The 16,198-nt window shown below is 46.9% G+C and overlaps 1 protein-coding gene across 3 annotated transcripts in view; it reads left to right on the forward strand.

Annotated features, from left to right (window-relative positions):
- Positions 1-14,819, forward strand: part of LOC120928006 (interferon-induced GTP-binding protein Mx2-like) — a 104,452-nt gene extending 89,633 nt beyond the window's left edge. For all 3 annotated transcript variants that reach the window (XM_040339063.1, XM_040339064.1, XM_040339062.1), the window contains exons 13-15: positions 620-696; positions 9,419-9,643; positions 14,463-14,819. In XM_040339063.1, coding sequence (XP_040194997.1) covers positions 620-696; positions 9,419-9,643; positions 14,463-14,693 — 533 coding nt within the window. In that variant the 3' untranslated portion in view covers positions 14,694-14,819. The remainder of the gene's footprint in view (positions 1-619; positions 697-9,418; positions 9,644-14,462) is intronic.
- Positions 14,820-16,198: the final 1,379 nt, after the last annotated feature.

Below are 16,198 nucleotides of genomic sequence, written 5' to 3' on the forward strand. Positions count from 1 at the left end.
TTGGTAAAAAATATCGCAATAAGCGTTTATCGGTAGTTTATAAAATGTATAGCGTTTACAAAATAGGGGATAGTTTTATGGCATTTTTATTAATAATTTTTTTTTTTACTACTAATGTCGGCGATCAGCGATTTTTCTTCGTGACTGCGACATTATGGCGGACACTTCGGACACTTTTGACACATTTTTGGGACCATTGTCATTTTCACAGCGAAAAAAAGTGCTATAAAAATGCACTGATTACTGTGAAAATGACAATGGCCGTGAAGGGGTTAACCACTAGGGGGCACTGTAGGGGTTAAGTGTGACCTCATGTGTGTTTCTTACTGTAGGGGGGCGGAGCTGGACGTGTGACATCAGTGATCAGGGAACAGACGATCACTGACATTGCCACAGAGAAGAACGGGGAAGGTTTGTTTACACTCACCTCTCCCCGTTCTTCAGCTCCTGTGACCGATCGCGGGACACCCGCGGGGTTTCACGGTCACGGAGCTTCGGACCGGGTCCATGTGCCTAGCCGCGCCATTCTGTTGACGTATATAGTTGTGCGGAGGTCCTTAAGTGGGTAATATAGTATCTCACTAACATTACATTTCTCTTTTCTGTTTTTTTTTCTTAGAGCTTGTCCGAAAATATTTCGACAGCATCGCTTCAAGGCATTTTGAGCAGTTCCCCAATCTTTACAGAAGTGCAAAGGTAAGCCTGATTACTCAGATTCTATTGGTAAATACAACTATTTAATCTTCACCTTTTACAAACAGATTATCCGGTTAACGCTCGCCGCATGTATATGTACGTCCACAGAATGGCACGTACAGGCAGATGGGCGTATATGTACGTCCCCGCCTTTCCGCGGGTCGGGGGTCCGATCGGGACCCCCCCCCCCCGGTACATGCGACGGTCGGTAACCCGCAGGGAGCGATCCGGGATGACGGCGCGGCTATTCGTTTCTAGCCGCCCCCTCGCGATCGCTCCCCGGAGCTAGAGAACGGGGAGAGCCGTATGTAAACACGGCTTCCCCGTGCTTCACTGTGGCGGCTGCATCGATCGAGTGATCCCTTTTATAGGGAGACTCGATCGATGACGTCAGTCCTACAGCCACACCCCCCATCAGTTGTAAACACACACTAGGTGAACCCTAACTCCTACAGCGCCCCCTGTGGTTAACTCCCAAACTGCAACTGTCATTTTCACAATAAACAATGCAATTTAAAGACATTTTTTGCTGTGAAAATGTGTCAAAATTGTCCGAAGTGTCCGCCATAATGTCGCAGTCACGAAAAAAATCGCTGATCGCCGCCATTAGTAGTAAAAAAAAAATAATTAATAAAAATGCAATAAAACTATCCCCTATTTTGTAAACGCTATAAATTTTGCGCAAACCAATCGATAAACACTTATTGCGATTTTTTTTTTTACCAAAAATATGTAGAAGAATACGTATCGGCCTAAACTGAGGGAAAAAAAAAGTTTTTTTTTTATATGTTTTTGGGGGATATTTATTATAGCAAAAAGTAAAAAATATTGCATTTTTTTCAAAATTGTCGCTCTATTTTTGTTTATAGCGCAAAAAATAAAAACCGCAAAAACCACCAAAAGAAAGCTCTATTTGTGGGGAAAAAGGGACGCCAATTTTGTTTGGGAGCCACGTCGCACGACCGCGCAATTGTCTGTTAAAGCGACGCAGTGCCGAATTGTAAAAACGCCTTTGGGCATTTAGCAGCATATTGGTCCGGGGCTTAAGTGGTTAAAGTGTAACTCCGCTTTTGTGGACAAAAAAAATAAAATAAAAGGTTCCCCCCACACGGCTGATCTATATACATTGCCAGGATTTAAACAAACATTGCGGCAGATTCCTACCCTTTTCTGTTCCACTACGTCCTTTAAAGAATGATTCCTGAATGAGAGTGTCTGTGTTCTTTATAACCACCTGAGCAGTGGCGGCCCGTCTATTACGGGTGCACTGGCGCCACCCCCTCTATCCATGCGTCCGGCCCCCTAATCTACATGCATGGCGCGGACACATGGATTCCAATGGGGGTTTTTTTTTTTTTTTAAAGCATGTGATTAGAGCCAGAGACTCTAATGCCGGGTACACACGAGAGGATTTATCCGCGGAAACGGATGATGCGGCGACGTGCGCGACGCTGTCATATAAGGATATCCACGCATGCCTCGAATCATTACGACGCATGCGAGGGACGGGTTCGGACGGATCGATCCGGTGAGTCTGTACAGACCAGCGGATCGATCCGCTGGAGCCGATTCCAGCGGATAGATTAATTAGCATGCTAAGAAATTTGTATCCGCTGGAAATCGGTCGGCCCGAAATATATCCGCGGATAAATATCCGCTGGATCGTACACACCAGCGGATCTATCCGCTGAAACCGATCCGCGGATCAATTTCAGCGGATCGATCCTCTCGTGTGTACGGGGCCTAAGGCCTCGTACACACGATCAGTCCATCCGATGAGAACGGTCCGAAGAACCGATGAAGCTGATTGATGGTCCGTCGCGCCTACACACCATCGGTTAATTAACCGATCTTGTCACAACGCGGTGACGTAAAAACACAACGACATGCTGAAAAAAACAAAGTTCAATGCTTCCAAGCATGCGTCGACTTGATTCTGAGTTTTTAACCAATGCTTTTGCATACTAACGATCGGTTTTGACCTATCGGTTAGGCGTCCATCGGTTCAATTTTAAAGCAAGTTCCTATTTTTTTGACCGAAGGTTAACTAACCGATGGGGCCCACACACGATCGGTTTGGACCGATGAAAACGGTCCATCAGACCATTCTCATCGGATGGAGCGATCGTGTGTACGCGGCCTAATAGGCTTAAAAAAGGGTGGGCTCAGTTAGCGTTTCTAACTGTATGGGGATGTGACTGACTGGGGGAGGAGACATATCGCTATTCCTACTTAGTAGGAACACACAATCTGTCTCCTCTCCCCTGACAGAACAGGGATTTGTTTGTTAACACACACAAATCTCCGTGCTGGCTCTCATGCCTACGATAGCGCAGCGGGCGGGCGCCTCCAGCGGCTCTTAAAGGCAACAACGTACCCATACCTTGTTTTGCCCAACCATGCCATTCTGCCGACGTATATCAGCGTGAGCCAGTTGGCAAGTGGATAATAAAAAAAAAAAAAAACAATGTCCCCTGCAGTGGCGGCTGGTGCTCCATTATTTTGGGGGGGCGCAAACAAAGCCCCAACCAACCCCCCCCCCCCCGGTCACTCGCCCACAATAGGTCCTACAGATATATATACAGACAGACCAATAGAAAGACAGACAGGCATTGTGTGGAAATAGAGACAGATGGGATAAATATGCAGACAGATAAATAGACAGATGGAGAAATAGATAAACATTGGGTAGGAGGGGGGGGGGCAGATAGATAGATAGATAGATAGATAGATAGATAGATAGATAGATAGACAGATACATAGACAGACAGACAGACAGACAGACATATAGATAGATAGATAGATAGATAGATAGATAGATAGATAGATAGATAGATAGATAGATAGATACATAGATAAACAGACAGACAGATAGATAGATAAACATACAGATAGACGGACAGACAGATAGATAGATAAACATACAGATAGATAGATAGATAGATAGATAGATAGATAGATAGATAGATAGATAGATAGATAGATAGATATACAGATACATAGATATATAGATAGATAGATAAACATACAGGTAGATTGACAGATAGATAGATAGATAGATAGATAGATAGATAGACATATAGATTGATAGATAGATAGATAGATAGATAGATAGATACATAGGTAGATACTCAGATAGATAGATAAACATATAGATAGATAGATAGATAGATAGATAGATAGATAGATAGATAGATAGATATAGATAAACACATAGATAGATATAGATAGATAGATAGATAGATAGATAGATAGATATAGATAAACACATAGATAGATAGATAGATAGATAGATATAGATAAACACATAGATAGATAGATAGATAGATAGATAGATAGATAGATAGATAGATAGATAGATAGATAGATATAGATAAACACATAGATAGATAGATAGATAGATAGATAGATAGATAGATAGATAGATAGATAGATAGATAGATAGACAGATACATAGATAGATAGATAGACAGATACATAGATATATAAACATATAGATAGATAGATAGATAGATATTGGGTCTAAGGGGAATAATGAGAGATAGAAAGATAGATAGAGAGAGATAGATAGATAGATAGATAATCAGATAGATAGATAGATAGATAGATGCATAGGTAGATAATCAAATAGATAGATAGATAGATAGATAATCAAATAGATAGATAGATAGATAGATAGATAGATAGATAGATAGATAGATAGATAGATAGATAGATAGGTAGATACTCAGATAGATAGATAGATAGATAGATAGATAGATAGATAGATAGATAGATAGATAGATAGATAGATAGGTAGATAATCAGATAGATAGATAGATAGATCGATCTATAGATAGACACTGGGTCTAAGGGGAAGAATGAGAGATAGATAAGACAGACAGATGAGAGAGATTTAGTGGTGAATGGGAGAAACAGTTACTACAATCAGCAGTCCCCCATCCCCCCCCCCCCTTCTGCTCTCCTCTCGAGTCCAGCTGCACACAGCTTCAAGTCTGTATGCTCGGAGCAGCACTGACTGTGAAGAGGGGGGAGGGGGGGGGGGCCTGCTTCACCTTTCCCCCAGCTTTTCACTCGTAATCTGCTGGTGAAGACAGATACATGTGCCTGGCAGAAGAGGTCAGCCACCAGCAGATTACGAGTGAATAGCTGGGGGAAAAGGTGAAGCATAATCTCCCCCCCCCCTCCTCCCCCTCCTCCCTTCACACAGTCAGTTCGATCAGAGCATACAGACTTGAAGCTGTGTGTAGTGCTGCTCGGCGGGACCCTGGAGAGGGGAGCAGGAATCCCGCTTCCAACTGGGGGGGGGGGGTGCTGGTGGTGACGGGGCTGGCTGTCAGTGGCAGTACTAGCGCGGGATGATGCTGCGGGGCACGGTGGTGGTTTGGCTGGTGGTGGTGGTGGCAGACATGGATGGATTTAGCTGCAGGGAGTGGAGGTATGAAAGTAACTGCTTACCTTCAATGGCGCCGCTCCTCTGATGCCCCCACAAGCACTCCAGAAACCGGAAGTGATTTAAATGGCACTTCCCACTGACCTCTACTTCGGTCCCCGCTGGCCAATCCCATCACACCACTAGGGCATTTTAACAAATCACTGGAGAGTGGGAGTGTGTGCGGGCGCACAGCTTGCGCCCTGCACACGCCCTAAACACGGGCAAATCAGCTTTCCAGCCTGCAATCAGCTGATTGCAGGCTGGGAAGCTTTCCATAGACCGCCGCATGTCCGGCGCCTGATCACTCTTAAAGTGACATTTACAAAAAAAAAAAAAAATTTTTTTTTTTTTTTATTATTTTTTTTTACAGCTTGGGGGGGGTGGGGGGGCGGCGCCCGAGCGCCCCCTATGGACGGGCCGCCACTGGTCCCCTGGTGTAGATCACGACGCCCGCCGCCACACCACCAACCCAAAAAAAGCTCAGTTCTGGCCGAAGGCTCCCACCGCCTGAAAGCTCTTATATAGCTAAGGGGAGGGGGCCACCCAGCAACGTCGCCTGTGCCACGCCCCCTTGTGGTGTTATCGACCGGTGCATGCTGGGGGCAGTGCAAATCTACAGGCTCATAACACGCTAAAGAGGATTAGATCTCTGACATCATAGTGCTGAGGTTTAAAGTGGAACTTAAAGTGGTTGTAAACCCTTACAGACCACTTTAACCTACATGTAAGCTTAGATTTAGGCCCCGTACACACGACCAAACATGTCTGCTGAAACTGGTCCGCGGACCAGTTTCAGCAGACATGTTTGGCCGTGTGTAGGCCCGAGCGGACCATTTTCGGGCGGATCGGACAACTGTTTCCTGGACTTGCTTTAAAACAGTCCGCTGGAAACCTGTCCGCCCGTACATGTCCGGCCGCCCCCCATCCCTCGCATGCGGCGAATGACTTCGACGCATGCGTGGAAGCATTTAAAAGGCAGGCCCGCCCACGTCGCCGCGTCATTGTCGCGGCGACACCGCGTCATCGCGGACACGCCCCGCGTATTGTTTACGCGCAGACCTCTGTTCGATGGTGTGTACAGTCATCGAACAGAAGTCCCCGGGCAGACATGTCCAATGAAAACGGTCCGCGGACCGGTTTCATCGGACATGTCTGCTCGTGAGTACAAGGCCTAAGGCTTACCTGTAGGTACAAGAAATATCTTCTAAACCTATACGGTTTAGGAGATATTTGCAGAAGAAAGGCACCGATGTCTACGGTGCGCCATAGACAATGGCACGCAGGCGCACTAAGCGTGCCATTTCTAACGGCGATGATGCCGTTAGTGGCGGCACCCGCATGCATTCACGGGTGTGACGTCATCAAGGCTCCGGACAGTCACAGCGCTGGAGCTGCGATACCCGGAAGTCCCTCTAGGAGACATGGCAGCAATGGAGCAGCTGAAGGAGGACCGCTGGGGGGGCTTCGATCTCAGGTAAGTACTTCATAATGAGCTAGTATGCTATGCATACTAGCTCATTATGCCTTTGTCTTGCAGGGTTTATTTATTTTATAACTGCTTGCCGACCAGCCGCGGCAGTTATACGGAGGCAGGTCGGCTCTGCTGGGTGAGATCACTTAGCTATACGTCATCTCTCCCAGCAGCCAATAGGGGCGCGCGCCCCCCGCTCATCCCTGATCCCGGCGCGCGTGCCCGGCGGGCGCGATCGCCGCCGGGCACCGGCGATCGCTCGTTTACACACACAGCTCCCGTTCCTGTCAGGGGAGAAATGCCTGATCTTCTGTTCATACAATGTATGAACAGCGATCAGTCATTTCCCCTAGTGAGGCCACCCCCCCCCTTCAGTTAGAACACACCCAGGGAACATACTTAACCCCTTCCTCGCCCCCTAGTGTTAATCCCTTCCCTGCCAGTGGCATTTTTATAGTAATCAATGCATTTTTGTAGCACTGATCGCTATAAAAAATGCCAATGGTCCCAAAAATGTGTCAAAAGTGTCGGAAGTGTCCGCCATAATGTCGCAGTACCAAAAAAAAATTGCAGATCGCCGCCATTACTAGTAAAAAAAAAAATATTAATAAAAATGCCATAAAACTATCCCCTATTTTGTAAACGCTATTATTTTTGTGCAAACCAATCAATAAATGCTTATTGCGATTTTTTTTTTTACGAAAGATATGTAGAAGAATACGTATCGGCCTAAACTGAGGAAAAAAATTGTTTTTTATATATATTTTTGGGGATATTTATTATAGCAAAAAGTAAAAAATATATATATTTTTTTTCAAAATTGTCGCTCTATTTTTGTTTATAGCGCAAAAAATAAAAACCGCAGAGGTGATCAAATACCACCAAAAGAAAGCTCTATTTGTGGGGAAAAAAGGACGCCAATTTTGTTTGGGAGCCACGTCGCACGACCGCGCAATTGTCTGTTAAAGCGACGCAGTGCCGAATCGCAAAAAGTGGCCCGGTCATTGACCGGCAATATGGTCCGGGGCTGAAGTGGTTAAGGCGGCTTTACTTCCTCTTTAAATAGCTAAAGGGCGGGGCCGCCCGGCAAAGTCACCTGATGCCACCGCCCCTCTTGTGACTTTATCGACCGTGCATGCTGGGTCGGTGACGTCACAAGGGGGCAGTGCAAATCTACAGGTTCATAACACGCTAAAGAGGATTAGATCTCTGACATCATAGTGCTGAGGTTTAAAGTGAAACTTATATAGGTTGTAAAGGAAATAATTTTTTTCCTTAAATAGCTTCCTTTCCCTTAGTGCAGTCCTCCTTCACTTACCTCATCCTTCCATTTTGCTTTTAAATGTCCTTATTTCTTCTGAGAAATCCTCACTTCCTGTTCTTCTGTCTGTAACTCCACACAGTAATGCAAGGCTTTTTCCCTGGTGTGGAGTGTCGTGCTCGCCCCCTCCCTTGGACTACAGGAGAGTCAGGACGCTCTCTATGTTGCAGATAGAGAAAGGAGCTCTGTGTTAGTGGGCGTCCTGACTCTCATGTAGTCCAAGGGAGGGGGTGGGCACGACACTCCACACCAGGGAGAAAGCCTCGAATTACTGTGTGGAGTTAGACAGAAGAACAGTAAGTGAGGATTGCTACAAGTGCTATCATCTAATTCATTTTTAATATTCAAAGCAAAGTCCCCCATCCATCCATCCATCCACGTCTCCACGCTTTATTTTGCTAAGAAGTCACTTTGGAATTCCCCCTCTAGCATTTGTAGCCGTGGCCATCTTGAGTAAGGGCAGATGATTCATGTAGCATTTACTCCCTGGAATCCATTTGCCCTTAGCTCAGGCATGCAGGCTGGAGGATGTGCTGAGAGAAAACCTCTCCTCCACTCCTCCAGGAATAAGATGCCCTTGAAGACTCCTAGGGAGTATTAGGTAGATTCAGGTACCTGGGTGCAAAATTACGGCGGCGTAGCTTAGCCTGTTTAGGCTACGCCGCCGTAAGTTAGCTAGGCAAGTACATGATTCTCAATGTACTTGCCTGCTAATATACGGCGGCGTAGCCTAAAGCGGGCGTAAGGGAGCCAAATTCAAATGTCTTGGAGGGGGGCGTGTTTAATGGCAATGAGGCTTGACCTCACGTTTTTTACATTCATCTCTAACTGCGCATGCGCCGGGCGCCTACATTTCCCAGTGTGCATTGCGGCTAAGTACGCCGCACGGGCCTATTGATTTCGACGTGGACGTAAACGGCGTAAATCCCGATTCGTGGACGACTTTTACGCAAACAATGTAAAAAATTTGAATCTCGCGGCGGGAACGGCGGCCATACTTTAACATTGTTATTCCACCTAATAGGTGGAATAACTTTAGGCCTGCTAATGCCTTACGGAAACGGCGTAAATCGACTGCGGTGGGCTGGCGTACGTTCGTGAATCGGCGTATCAACTCATTTACATATTCTACGCCGACCACAATGGAAGCGCCACCTAGCGGCCATCCGAAAAATTGCAATCTAAGATAGGACGGCGCAAGCTGTCTTATCTTAGATATGTTTAAGCGTATCTCTGTTTGAGCATACGCTTAAACATAAGTCGGCGTAGATTCTGAGTTAGGTCGACTTATCTACTGATAAGTCGGCCTAACTCTACCTGAATCTACCTATATGAGATCATTTTGGCCTAGGCCAAAAACCAGGAAGTAACTATAGAAATGTGTGTGTATATGTATGTATATATATATATACACCTTCCTATCTATTTTTACTAAGGCTAGCAGCATAAGGATGAAAATAGCTTTAAGCTCTCCTCTCCTTTTTTTTTTCAAAAGGGAAAGCTGGAAAACATTTGTGGTGACCAACAAAAAGAGGCCGAGAACGTGATCCAAAACCAGTTCAGGATGGAGGACATCATCTACTGTCAGGACTCAATCTACGGGCGCTACCTGAAGGCCGCCCGCGAGGACGCTACTAAATTTTGTTTCCAGAAGAAATCTCAAGGCGACATGCACTTATCCATCGTGGAAATGAGTTATCATCTCCAAGCCTATTTCAAGGTGAGAATTCTGTACGGGTCAGAAAACCAGGACTGGAGTCGTCTATGGATTGGTGGGACCAGAGTCATGTAGAGATGACTGGTGGTCTGTGCACTATAGACGTGTTCTGTGGGCAAGGGCAAAGCAACAATGAACAAGCCCAGTGCAAAGGGACAGTCATCCCAGAATAGATGTTTTGTACACCAAATAACAGAGGATCGGGTGGATCAGGGTTGGGGTAGGTCTGGATCAGGGACCACCAAATTACAAAATGAAACCCACTGTATTTTGCCGCCTCCATCTGCTGCACTCAAATGGCGCCCTCCACTGTGTGAGTTTTTATACACCTACTGGTGGCTACTGAAGTCACAAGCTAATATGCATTAGAAAGTATTGCCACCTGCAGGTAGAACAAGAGAATGTCAGGTTCTTGATAGTGTATTTAGGCTAACTAGTAATTCAATCAAGCAAAACACTGGGGTAGATTCAGCAAGCAATTACGCCTGCGTATCCATAGATACGCAGCGTAATTACTAAGTAGCGCCGGCGTATCAACTTTCTGTATTCAGAAAGCTCGATACACCGACTGTAGCCTAAGATACGACTGGCATAAGGCTCTTATGCCGTCGTATCTTAGGCTACATTCTGATGCTGGCCGCTAGGTGGCGTTCCCGTAGTTGTCAGCGTAGAGTATGCAAATTTCATACTCACGCCGATTCACAAACGTACGCGCGCCCGGCGGTCGTGTTTTACGCCGTTTGCGTTCGTTGCTTTCGTCGTAAGGGTGCTCCTGCTATTAGGAGGCGCAGCCAATGGTAAGTATACACTTCGTTCCCGCGTCGCGATTTTCGAAATTTACGTCGTTTGCGTAGGTGGATCGTGAATGGCGCTGGACGCCATTTACGTTCACGTCGAAGCAAATGATGTCCTTGCGACGTCATTTACCGCAATGCACGTCGGGAAATATTCCCGACGGAGCATGCGCAGTACATTCGGCGCGGGAACGCGCCTAATTTAAATGATCCACGCCCCCTACGGAATCATTTAAATTACGCGCGCTTACGCCGGCCCCTTTTACGAAACGCTGCCGCAAATAACGGAGCAAATGCTTCGTGAATGAAGCGTAGCTCCAGTAATTTTACGGAGGCGTAGCGTAAAAACGGTACGCTGCGCCGCCGTAGCAGTGTGCGCCCCTACCTGAATCTACCCCACTAATTGCATGGGTGAAGTGCATATAAAGTACCGTGCAACCTTGGATTATGAGCATAATCCGTTCCAGGAGAATGCTTGTAATCCAAAGCACTCGTATATCAAAGCGAGTTTCCCCATAGAAGTCAATGAAAAACTAAGATAATGGGCCAGATTCAGAAAGACTTACGACTTGCGTATCAGTAGATACGCCGTCGTAAGTCCGAATCCGCGCCGTCGCAACTTTAAGCGTATGCTCAAACTGAGATACGCTTAAATGTTGCTAAGATACGACCGGCGTAAGTCTCCAACGCCGTCGTATCTTAACTGCATATTTACGCTGGCCGCTAGGGGCGTGTACGCTGATTTACGCCGAGAATATGTAAATCAGCTAGATACGCCTATTCACGAACGTACGCCCGGCCGTCGCAGTAAAGATACGCCGTTTACGTAAGGGGTTTTCAGGTGTAAAGATAAACCACCAAAAAGATGGCGCAGCCAATGTTAAGTATGGACGTCGGAACCGCGTCAAATTTTTCTAATTTTACTTTGTTTGCGTAACTTGTCCGTGAATGGGGCTGGCCGTAATTTACGTTCACGTCGAAAGCATTGACGATTTGCCGACGTCATTTGGAGCATGCGCACTGGGATACGTCCACGGACGGCGCATGCGCCGTTCATTAAAAACGTCAAATACGTGGGGTCACTAGTATTTTACATAGAACACGCCCCCAACCAGCCTATTTTGAATTAGGCGGGCTTACGCCGGCCCAGTTACACTGCGCCGCCGTAAGTTGCAGCGCAAGTTCTATGTGAATACAGGACCTGCTGCTCTAACTTACGGCTAGGTAGTGTATCTGAGATACGCTACGCCCGCCGAAATCTACCTGAATCTAGCCCAATGTGTTCCGCATTGACTTCCATGGCATGTAATACCGCATGTGGCCAGAGGTGAGCCTCGGAAATACTAAGGGACAGCTCGGCTGATCTCGCGTGATTCTGAGTATTTCCAAACGACCCAAACCGAGTGTCACCAGCGCCCCCGCACCTCTGGTCAAATGCGGTACTGCACACCCCATTAGCTTCAATTCTGCTCATTTTGCGAGACAACGCTCACAAACCGAGTCAGGATTTGAAAAAGAAAAAAAGTGGCTCATTATTCAAAACGCTCGTTAACCGCGTTACTCGTAAACCGAGGTTCCACTGTATCTCACAAAAGTGAGTACACCCCTGTTGAGGAGTTAAGCTGCCTGTGGGTGGTGCCAAATCAGCAGGTGACCATACTGTGTGGACAGACTGCGACTGATTTACTAAAACTGGAGATTGCAAAATCTGGTGCAGCTCTGCAAAGAAACCAATCAGCTTCCCAAGCTTAATTGAACAAGCTGAAGTTAGATTGCCTACCATGGACAGCTGCACCAGATTTTGCACTATCCAGTTTTAGTAAATCAACCCCAATGTGTTTATTTCCTATGATCATCAGCTCTATCAGGGGAATAATGCGGTATACAGCAGAACCTCGGATTACGAGCATAATCCATTCCAGGAGAATGCTCGTAATCCAAAGTACTCGCATATCAAAGCCAGTTTCTCCATTGAAGTCAATGGAAATGAAAATAATTTGTTCCGCATTGACTTCAATGGCATGCAATACCACATACAGCCAGAGGCCGGGGTAGGGGGCGCCGGAGAGCCTTGGAAACTGGTCTGAGGACACCTCGGCAAACCTCAGAAAGACTTTGTTTCCGAGATTTGCAGAGGTCAGCCTTGATGTCCTCTGGCCTTTCCGTGCATTTCAGATTGGCTGCGATCTGCGACGTTCGGTTCGGCTCGGCTCTGGCTCTGGCTCCCCCCGCCTCTGGCCGCATGCGGTATTGCTTGCCATTGAAGGCATGCCATACCTTCTGATCCAGGTATTTCAGTAAAATTCCACATTATGGCCAGTAGATGGAGCTGACGATCATAGGGAAAAAAAAGGAAATTACAAGCTGATTGGCCACCATGCCCAGCTGAAAGAGATTTTGCACTCTCCAGTTGTAGTAAATCAACCTGTGGAAGGTAGGTCAATGCACTCAGGGATGTGTGAAACAGTTTTAGTCCAGGAAATAGATGCTGCCCATTGGCAGATGCCTGTACCAGAGGCGTTGCTAGCCCGGTGCGGGGGCTGGGCTCCGCACCAGGTGACACCCGCTAGAGGGGAGACACCTTCCGACTCTTCTTCTCTCAGGGTGAGGAGGGTCCTGGCTAAACATCTCTAGCGACGTGCGCCGCAGCCGCACGTGTGTCCTTCCTGCCTCCAACATCCCTGCGCTGCGTGCTGAGCCTGTCACGTGTCTGCACTATCTCTGTGTCTGCGTGGCCCCAAGCTGGTGCTGTGACGGGCGGGAGCGCCGGGAGGGTGTTAGCATGTTGAGGGGGTGACCGCCGCCGACCCGAGGTGAGAGGAGGGGGGGGGATTGCCATGGTGTCTATGCGAGTATGTGAAGCCTGTGCTCGTCTGATGATGGGGGGGGGAACTGGACATGGACACAGCTCTCTCTCCCCCTCCCCCTCCCCCTCCCTCTCCCTCTCCCCCTCCCTCTCCCCCTCTCCCTCTCCCTCTCCCTCTCTCTATATATATATATATATATATATATATATATATATATATATATATATATATATATATATATAGCCTGGGGGTGCTATGGGAGGTGAGAGGGGGTTCTGCACTGAAGGGGGTCTATGCTTATGGAGGGGGGGGTTTGCACTGAGGGGGATCTCTGCTTATGGAGAGGGGGTCTGCCCTGAGGGGGATCTATGTTTATGTAGGGGGGGGTCTACTATGCTTAGGGAAAGGGGGGTTTGCACTGAGTGGGATACATTTTTTTGTAGAGTGGGTCTGCCCTGAGGGGGATCTATGCTTATGGAGAGGGGGGGTCTGCCCTGAGGGGGAACTATGCTTATGGAGAGGGGGGTCTGCACTGAGAGGGATCTATGCTTATGGAGAGGGGGGTCTGCCCTGAGGGGGGATCTATGCTTATGGAGAGGGGGGTCTGCCCTGAGGGGGGATCTATGCTTATGGAGAGGGGGGTCTGCACTGAGGGGGATCTATACTTATGGAGAGGGGGGTCTGCCCTGAGGGGGATCTATGCTTATGGAGAGGGGGGTCTGCCCTGAGGGGGAACTATGCTTATGGAGAGGGGGGTCTGCCCTGAGGGGGATCTATGCTTATGGAGAGGGGGGTCTGCACTGAGAGGGATCTATGCGTATGGAGAGGGGCTGCACTGAGGGGGGGGTCTATTCTTATGGAGGGGGTCTGTTCTGGGGGGTGTCTATGCTGATGGGGGGGGGGTCTGCACTGAGGGGAGGTATATACTGATGGATACGTACTTAATGGGAGTGGGTTATATTGAAGAAAGGGAGTCTGTACTTAGTGGGGGGGTCTATAATGAGGGAGGGTGGTCTGTACTGAAGGGGGACTATTGTTGGTCGAGGGGGTGACACCAATTTTTTCCGCACCGGGTGACACCAACCCTAGTGACGCCACTGGCCTGTACATAAATAGTGCCACCCTCCTGGGGTAGAAAGGAAGGTGAATGCACTGTCAGGGGGAGTACTGTGATCCCTTTATAGATAATATTTAATTGTAACCTTTTTCTTTCTTTCCTAGAACACAATTGCCCGCCTAGCTAGTCAGATCCCGCTCATCATCCAGCACTATGTCCTCCGCGGCTCTGCCAGTCAGCTTCAGACACAGATGATTCTCCTTATTCAAGACAAAGAGAACTTGAATCTGATGCTGCAGGAGAAGCAGGACCTCTCCACCGAGAGGAAGAGCTTAAAGGGTCGGATCGACCGGCTGCAAAAAGCCCAGCGGCGCCTGGCGAGGTTCCCCAACTAAGTTCTGGATCCTTCACTGAAGTGGTCATCAAACTTTATCACTATTTTAGAAAGGAACACTTCCTTGTCTTATGTGCATTCTAGCACTATGGCCCAGTAAATAATAAATAAACCTAGAAAACTTTAATAGATTTGGATTTTACTGATACCGAGAGAGGAACAGCCACACATTTATAATAAAATAACAATGTTTATTACAAAAATATATAAAAAGAATCAATAAAAACATGTATGCGTATATTTTATGGACATTTTTTGCCATATATTGAAACACCAATATATCTTTGCTAGATACTTTAAGAGGTTGACGCGTTTCGCATATATATATATACATAAAAACATGTATTTATGGGACAATTTTTGCCATATATTAAAACTCCAATATATCTTTGCTAGATACTTCAAGGAGTCGACGCGTTTCGCGTAATCGCTTCCTCAGGACCTCAATGTCTTTGCAGCAAAGAAGTTAGGCCTATCCAAAAGAAAAATTACAATAATCGGCACATAAGTATCAGAAAAGAGAGACAGCCACACATTTCTAATAAAATAACAATGTTTATTACAAAAATATGTAAAAAGCATCAATAATAAAAACATGTATTCGTATATTTTTATGGGACAGTTTTTGCCATATATTGAAACACCAATATATCTTTGCTAGATACTTCAAGAGGTCGACGCGTTTCATGTAATCGCTTCATCAGGACCTCAATGTCTTTGCAGCAAAGAAGTTGGGCCTATCCAAAAGAAAAATTACAATAAGGCCCCTTTCACATTGAGGCGTTATTCATGCGGTACAGCGCTAAAAATAGCGCTGCTATACCGCATGAATAAATCTTGCCCTGCAGGCTTCAATGTGAAAGCCTGAAGGCTTTCACACTGAAGCGGTGCGGTAGCAGGACCGCTCCAAAAGTCCTGCTAGCCGCATCTTTGGAGCGGTATAGGAGCAGGGTGTTTACCGCTCCTATACCGCGCCTTCCCATTGAAATCACTGGGAAACCGCGGTAATACCACCCACAATGCGCCTCTGCAGAGGCGCATTGTGGGCGGTATTAACCACTTTTCGGCCGCTAGCGAGGGTTAAAACCTCACCGCTAGCGCCCAAATATCGCCGTAAATACGACGGTATAGCGGCGCTAAAAATAGCGCGGCTATACTGTCACCGCACCTCCGCTGCCCAATGTGAAAGCAGCCTAATCGGCACATAAGCATCAGGAAAGCTGTGTTTCATACATCTACTTACGTATCATCCCATAGGCAGGACATACAGATGGTAGTGCAGCAGGTAATGTGGACTTGATAAATTGTGAAAGGCAATGTATCAAGTCCGCATCACCTGCTGTACTACCATCTGTATGTTGCGCCTATGGGATGATACGTACGTGGATGTGTGAGACATTTTATACAGCTTTTCTGATGCTTATGTGCTGATAATTTTATTTTTTATTTTGGATAGGCCTAACTTCTTTGCTGCTAAGATTATGAGGTCCTGAGGAAGCGATTACG

The sequence above is a fragment of the Rana temporaria genome, chromosome 2 (genome assembly GCF_905171775.1).
Source record: "Rana temporaria chromosome 2, aRanTem1.1, whole genome shotgun sequence".
Taxonomy (NCBI): domain Eukaryota; kingdom Metazoa; phylum Chordata; class Amphibia; order Anura; family Ranidae; genus Rana; species Rana temporaria.